Source organism: Nymphaea colorata, chromosome 2, assembly GCF_008831285.2.
Source record: "Nymphaea colorata isolate Beijing-Zhang1983 chromosome 2, ASM883128v2, whole genome shotgun sequence".
Lineage (NCBI taxonomy): Eukaryota > Viridiplantae > Streptophyta > Magnoliopsida > Nymphaeales > Nymphaeaceae > Nymphaea > Nymphaea colorata.
Genome location: NC_045139.1, coordinates 11,025,731 through 11,032,552, shown reverse-complemented (window position 1 = coordinate 11,032,552; position 6,822 = coordinate 11,025,731). Strand labels below are relative to the sequence as shown.

The 6,822-nt window shown below is 40.4% G+C and overlaps 1 protein-coding gene across 7 annotated transcripts; it reads left to right on the top strand.

Annotated features, from left to right (window-relative positions):
- The first annotated feature begins 936 nt into the window (after positions 1-936).
- LOC116246824 (uncharacterized) lies at positions 937-6,183 on the top strand. 7 transcript variants are annotated; one of them, XM_050075776.1, is made up of 10 exons: positions 1,373-1,454; positions 1,689-1,759; positions 2,113-2,213; positions 2,385-2,526; positions 2,634-2,891; positions 2,966-4,082; positions 4,186-4,415; positions 4,503-4,576; positions 5,018-5,109; positions 5,767-6,183. In XM_050075776.1, the coding sequence occupies exons 3-10, from the start codon at positions 2,170-2,172 to the stop codon at positions 5,805-5,807; spliced, it is 1,998 nt and encodes a 665-aa protein (XP_049931733.1). In that variant the 5' UTR covers positions 1,373-1,454; positions 1,689-1,759; positions 2,113-2,169; the 3' UTR covers positions 5,808-6,183. The 7 variants fall into 7 exon arrangements, with proteins under 7 accessions (XP_031474563.1, XP_031474568.1, XP_031474567.1 ...); XM_050075775.1 differs by having other exon boundaries at positions 1,689-1,794; XM_031618703.1 differs by lacking the exons at positions 1,373-1,454; positions 1,689-1,759 and adding an exon at positions 937-1,296.
- The last annotated feature ends 639 nt before the right edge of the window (positions 6,184-6,822 follow it).

The window sequence follows — 6,822 nt, the reverse complement described above, 5'->3', positions numbered from 1 at the left end:
TATTAGAGCTCAATTGTATAGCAACCCGTCACCTCTTTAGCAATTCTAGGTAAACCACAGCCCCTCCAAAAGCATTTCAAACTTGAGGAGCCGCGTTTTTAAGTAAAGCTCAAGAGCACCTGGGGTCCTGAACGGAATTGCATAAAAAAAATGATTACCATGGGCCGCAAGCTGTGGCCCACAAATCTCGGTGGGCCCCGCGCTAGTTACTTAGCTTGGATCTTCTACTGGTACCCGACCCGAAGAAAGGAAATGGGTTTTCACCGAAGGGGTGTTGTCGTAAAATCGGTGGTGGCGGTTGTTCTCGCCTCCGGGAACGCGCCAGGGGTTGTTACGAGAACCTCTTTTTGGGAACCCAACCAATCGTGCGTAATTCCAGAAAGGAGCTTCACGTGACTGATCGCGTTTGCTCATTGGTCCTTGCAGTAAGAGATTCAACGAGTCCAACTATGAAAGAATTTTGTTTTCAGATTTTAACTAATAATCATTCTTTTTCTTTTTAGTTTAACTACCAACATAAGAGAAAAGCATGTTGCAGGAGAGAGGCTTGAGAAGGGCTTGTTATGAAACAATCTGTAAAAAAAATTGTAACATAATGTTCTGTCAATTGAATCTGCCAAAAAAATTGAAATACATTCTTGATGTTTTATAAATCAATCTTAATCTTAATCTTAAGAGTAAATTCGTGGAACACATTTAAGTCTTACTGCCAAATGATTCCTTTATGGATATTTGATGTGGCTACGTTTGCACAAGGGGCAAGCTTTTACGCCCTTTCCTCTCATGCTTAGAACTAAAATTAATGAAAAGTTGAGGGCTTTTTTGGACTTAGTGGTAAGTCGTTGGACCTCAATTTTTTTTTGGCAGGAAAAATTAACATCATTAAAATATGAAGACGGTAAAATGGAGAGAGAGAGAGAGAGAGTCGGAGGGAGGGGGAAGAAGCCTTTCGAATGACGGCATAAAGCATTTCTTTGAGTATCATGGAAGCCTCTCTCTCTCTTTCTCTCTCTGTGAAATTCTGGATTTATTGGCGGAAGTAAGGAGGAAGACCGTAGCTCTTCGCTGATCTCGGGAGTCAGAATTGAGCGAGGAAGAGTCACCAGAGAGAGAGAGAGAGAGAGAGAGATCGCCGCCGGGAAGTTCGTGGTAGCGCCTGTTTTCGCCGACCATTTGGATAATCTGAAAGCATTCTTTTTTGAGCTGCTTACTTTATTTAGGCTTTCGGATAGCTCCGGAAGGATCGGCCTGCTGTCCTGAATCCTTGGTTTCCGGTTCCGCATGGGATTGTTTTAGGTGAACTTCCGAATCTTTCTTTTCGCGGCTTTTTTCCATTTCGGCCGATGAGATTGTTCGGCTTGCTTGGGTTCGGTGAAACGCGTTTTTCATTTCGGTTAGGGCGTCGTCATCGACGTGGATGGGAGAGTTGTTTGAGAGCTACGGTCATGAATGTGGTTAGTTTATCAGTTCTGTCTTAATTCTGTCGTTGTCATGGACTTTCTGTTGTTCTTTTGAGTTCCTCTCCGTCAACTTTTGTACATTAGGGCCCTTTCGATCTTTTATGGAGCAATTCGACACGTTTCGGTGTTATCTGATAATGGCGTCGGCTTTAGCTTTCTTGGCAGTGGTTTGTTTCCACGATCAAGTTTAAATGGTTTTCACTGCATTTGTTGTTTTACCATCGTCAGGCAGTTAGATTTGGAACGCGGAACGCCATTGCTGCAGATTAGAAGTTGATTCTCGTCTAGGGGAAATCAGGGTGGGGCAATTGGACTTATTTTTTGGGTGTCTTTTGTGAGTTTTCTTTTTCTTCCATTTGTTCACTTCGATCGATTTCTGTTTTGTCGTGAGTACTAGAGTTTGGTGGACAAGTCTGTCGCTAGATGCTTCCCGTTGTTTATTTTCCTATGAAATTTTCCTTCTGTTTATTTCGTGACATTCTCAGAGTCTGTAACTCTGTCCGATGCCTGCATATATTGCCAAGGATCATTATGGATTGGAGGGTTTCTCATTCTTCTGATTCCGCTTCTTGTTTCTAGTGCTCGTTGTATTCTTGCCTTTGTTGTTCAAAGCGGCAAGTTTTGTCTGAATATTGGCGTTCTAATACTGTAGATTACATGATACCAACTCTGGAGGTACTTTGTTTGGAGATATGGTGAGATGTGAAGGATGCAGGATCGTGAAATCTTTCCCTTAACAACTTTGCAGATTGGGTAAGTTGCTCATATAATTGTTCTCACTTTTCTACTAGAAATCTTTTGTCCCCTTTAAACTTCTGACTCATAGTTTACATTTTCATCTGGATGTCCCATTCGTTCTTCTGTACGTGTGTTTTATCCTTTCCTGAATTTTAACACGTTGCCATCTCTCCCCCTGTGTTTCAGAGATATACAATCTTATCTGTCCAGGACCTTCTTGTACTTTGCTACTGAGAGCAGTAAGATTTTTATCTTGGTTGACAACAGACCGTGGTTGACTAATAAATTATCGAAACCAAAACATGTCTGGCAATATTTGGTTGCCAAGGTATTTTCATTTCCCTTTTATTCAGAATGGTCTTTGATTTCACGTTTTCTGGGTTTCTTGTTCTTCCCTTTTTTTATGGCTTATTCGTTCTTTTTCTCTATGTACAGTACCGAGTATCTCCTTTTGCAAATACCAGAGCAAGGCATAACAACAATTTTGATTCAAGAAGCAACAGTAGCCCTGAACTTACTGATGTTGATGAGTTGAAAAGACGACATAGATGGTCCCCTGTAATTGATGCAGCAAAATGGCGCAAAAAGACCTTTTTCCAGCACATGGAGCTTTGTCAAACTTTGCATGGATTCATAGTCTTTGAGGTGGCATGGAAGGATGTCTGTGGGATCAATTATCTAAATGAGCTTCAGGTACATGCCGCTTCAAGAAGCTTTTGATGTTTTCCATAGTTGATTTATGCTGACAAATTTTCTCTTTATTGCAGACAGATACTAGTCTAGCTTTGGAAGTGAAGCATATGAAAAAATGGGAATTCAATACAGTTGAGCAGGCATCTTCTAGCATTTCCTCATGGTTCTCAGGAACTGACTCAGAGATTCGCTCATTTGTTTTTAATTTGGATCTTCTATCCAGTCGAGATTCTTGTCTTGGATGCCGTTCTCCAAATGCTGGTTCTCCATGTTCACTAACTGGTGTCAGGCCATCGATGGGTTCCCTCATAGAGGACATTGCTCTTGAGCACCTTACTTCAACTCCTAAATCTGCAAATGAAACACAAAGGTGTAGTGCAAGTGATTGCACTGAGAAGAACATATTGGCTAAGCAGAGAAGTGCAGGATGCATCGCAGATCACAGCACCCAGAGCTCTGGAGAGATCTCAGACATTGATTCGGTTCAAAAGTCTGTTGGATTTAAAAAGTTATTTGGTGTAGAACCTATAGAATCAAGTACAGTCCTTGATGCCACTCAGTATGGAAATTCTTTGCTCCAGTTTAGGTTTAATGACCGTGACCTTCCATTCAAGCTAAATGAGATAATTACGCCTAATCTGAGACTTCTTACTTTACTAGAGTTCGGCCTTCCTTCTTGGGTTCTTTTCTTCCAGTCTTATCCAGTATTTGTCAGGATTTATCGACCCTGGATGAAGCCTTTAGTAAGGATACTTTATGTTGTGGCTTCTATTGTTACTGTGCTCATTGCATCGTATGATCTGTACAAGAATGTTCCAGTTTTCAGGGCAACTGCGGTGTTACTGTTTAAGCCACTTTTTGATTGGATAGAGTCATGGGATATGATTTCTAGGATTAAGTATGTTGCAACAATGCTTTTCCTACACCATCTCGGTAAAGTTATCGAGAGGATTTTATCAACATGGAATTCTGTGAGGCCTTTTGTGTCCTCACTGACAAAGCCTTTTCTAGAGCCACTTTTTGAAGCTGCGGAGTTCCTATTGCCATTTTGGAGTACCTTCATTGGGACATTAGAGGATACATGTTCTTCCATTTGGATGGCTCTGGAGGCAACATATGTTGCAGCAGTTGATTTAGTGGAGCTCATCCTCTGGCCAGTCCAGTCGCTACTTTCCATGATTTGGACCATTGGTATGGCTTGAAGTTTTCTTCCTGATATGTTGTTGAAATCTTTGTGTGCTTCTTGTGGAGTTTTTTTTCATATAATTCTCAAACTTCTTGTTCAATTCTGCAGCATCTTCCTTTGTATATCCTCTATTCTCCTCACTATGGGAGGTCTTGACGACTCCCATCCGCATCCTTCTTGCATTGGTAAATTATGCAATGTCACTGCTCTCAAACCTGTTTGAGATATTAGTGGATTCCTGGCAATTGGCTTCTAGCACTTCTGCAGTGATAGAAGCAAAGGCAACTGCAGAAGAAGTCTCTATCCTGAAGTCCTTCTGGAATGTTCTTTATTCTCAGGTATTAATTTGCTCTGTTTACATGTTTATTCTTTCAAAATTGCATCGTTTGCTTGGTGTCTTGTAACTAATTCATTTCACGTCACAGATTTTCCGTGCTGTTCGGAGTATATTGAATGGACTTGTTGCATTTTGTGTTTCTTGCAACCGGCATCGACTAAGGTATGAATGCACTTTGTCCTTCTGCAATTCTTGATTCACATCTCATCGTTATCTAGTATTAGAATGTCATCATGATATTGCAAGTTTTCAACTATGGTGAAAGGTGGAGATGATTTTTGTCTTTAGAGCCTCCTGACTTTCCATGCAAACCGAAGGGCTAAGATTTCTGCAATTTTTTGGAACTCCTGTATTTTCTCCATTTTGCTAACTTTTGACAAAAAATTACTAACGCAATATAGATGGTTGTGAATATGTCGTGATTGCTTCATCAAGGAACCGTCTCAAGTGTTCCCTTATCGACCATCATATTGTGTGTGCTTGGGATTTGAAATACTTAGCATCTCATGTGGGTTCATCTAAGATATCATGTGGGGGACACAATTTTTAACTATGATGTACTTCTCCAGTGGAAATACTGACGTCCTTTGTTCCTCTCTGCAGTATCTACAATCATATGCAGAAGTTTCTCCTTCAGCTTTCTCGACTGCTGCAAATGGATCCCTACACTTGTCATCATCAAGAAAAGTCTTGTGGTATGCCTTTTCCATAGAGCTTTCCTTTCTCTTGTTTACTTTATAAAGTGGTTTTAAGTTCGAAGCCTGAAGAGATAAACTGCTCTGGGTTACTTGAGATTGTCACTACAATTTAAAGTTAGCGACTTGCCCATTTTTTATTGTCACCGGCTTCACGTCCTTGCCAAGTTTGTCCTCGATGAAACTAATTATTCAGTGCAGATATTAAATGGCACAATTTCACAAAATTTATTTTATTGGTCTAAATTAAGCAAAAAAATATGTAAGCCCAGTCTCCTAAAATTCCCTTACATACTCCTTCGGATAGGAATGGATATGATTCAAGCTAGACTTAAACCAAGGCATTTGTCAAGTTCAACCTTTTATTGGAATATTTAAAACTAAGTCTGCAACCTCCGGTATATCGGAGGACCAGAAAAAATCAGTCAGGTTTAACTTGAACCTGGAGTCCAATTCGGATATAAAACGTGCACGCCTAACTTGCCCCATCTATCATTCACGACATCCTATTTTCGTTTCCATTCCTTAGTAATCACCTTCAGGCCGCTACTGGAATAAATCTAAGCCACTGATGTTCCTATTTTCTGAAGTAGCTAGTAGGCAGCAAAAGGGTTATTCTTGAAACCTCGCTGATGTGAATTGGGACTGATGTTCCAGGACGGTGCCGCGCAGAAGACCACGCCTGCAAACTAAAATGACGACTGGAGATTTCCTCGCCATGAAGGCTATCGTTTGAGTTGCTGCCTGTTGCATCATCATGTGTACATTCATAGTCAGAAAAAGCCATGATTTTACGCCGCTTTAGGGTAGGTTTGCTTCACGCTGAACTCGATCAGAGCTCGAGGGTCCAGCGTCCTGCAAACCTGCTTCCTAGGTTGAAGTTCAGAAGGAAAATTGTATATTCTTACTCTTGTTCAATTCTCTCTTTCCATCTAGTGTCTTCTGTTTATTGTAATGGTTGATGCGGAGGGGGAACGAAGATGTTCTCTGCCACTTTGTAAATTTCCTTTTTTTTTTTTTGCACGGAAAAAAATGTAGTTAATCTGGTTTAAGGCTATAGATAAGTCTACGAGAGGAGCGTTGGTTCATCTAATTTCAAATTGATGCGTATTTTTTTTCCTTTTATACATTTTCCACTACAGAGTGGCTATTTACAGCCAATTAGAGTTGAAGACCTGGACAAGTATCAACCGTGTATCAATTTTTGAGCTGCGCTTTTGCAGCTCACATGAGGTTTTCCATCTTCAATGGTTTCTTGCCACACAGATAGATAAAAAAGGACAAGACCCTACCAGGTTGAATATTGGGGTGCTTGCATAATTGAGGACCGAGCCTTCTGGGTGACAAGCTATTATATCTTCAACCTCTTTGATGCATTCTTCGAGGAAGATCGTGTCATGTTTGCTGGTTCACTGTTTTACATTTCTAGAGGTCTCCACCTCAAAGCTAGTCCAGTGTTACCGAAGAAAAAAACAATTCATAAAAACGGTCTAATACGGATTTTTCAGCCAAGGCGCAAGGCCAAGATAATGTTGGGGCCAAGGCCTTGTCCGTCCTGATACCACAACTATGCTAGCACTGTAAAAAGTAGATTAAAATACCAGCATTTACGTTAACTTCAAATTTTTTGGAAATATAAATCAAATGCATAATACTAATTATATATATATATATGTTAAATGGTTATTAACTTTTTAAAGTCACCCAACCATC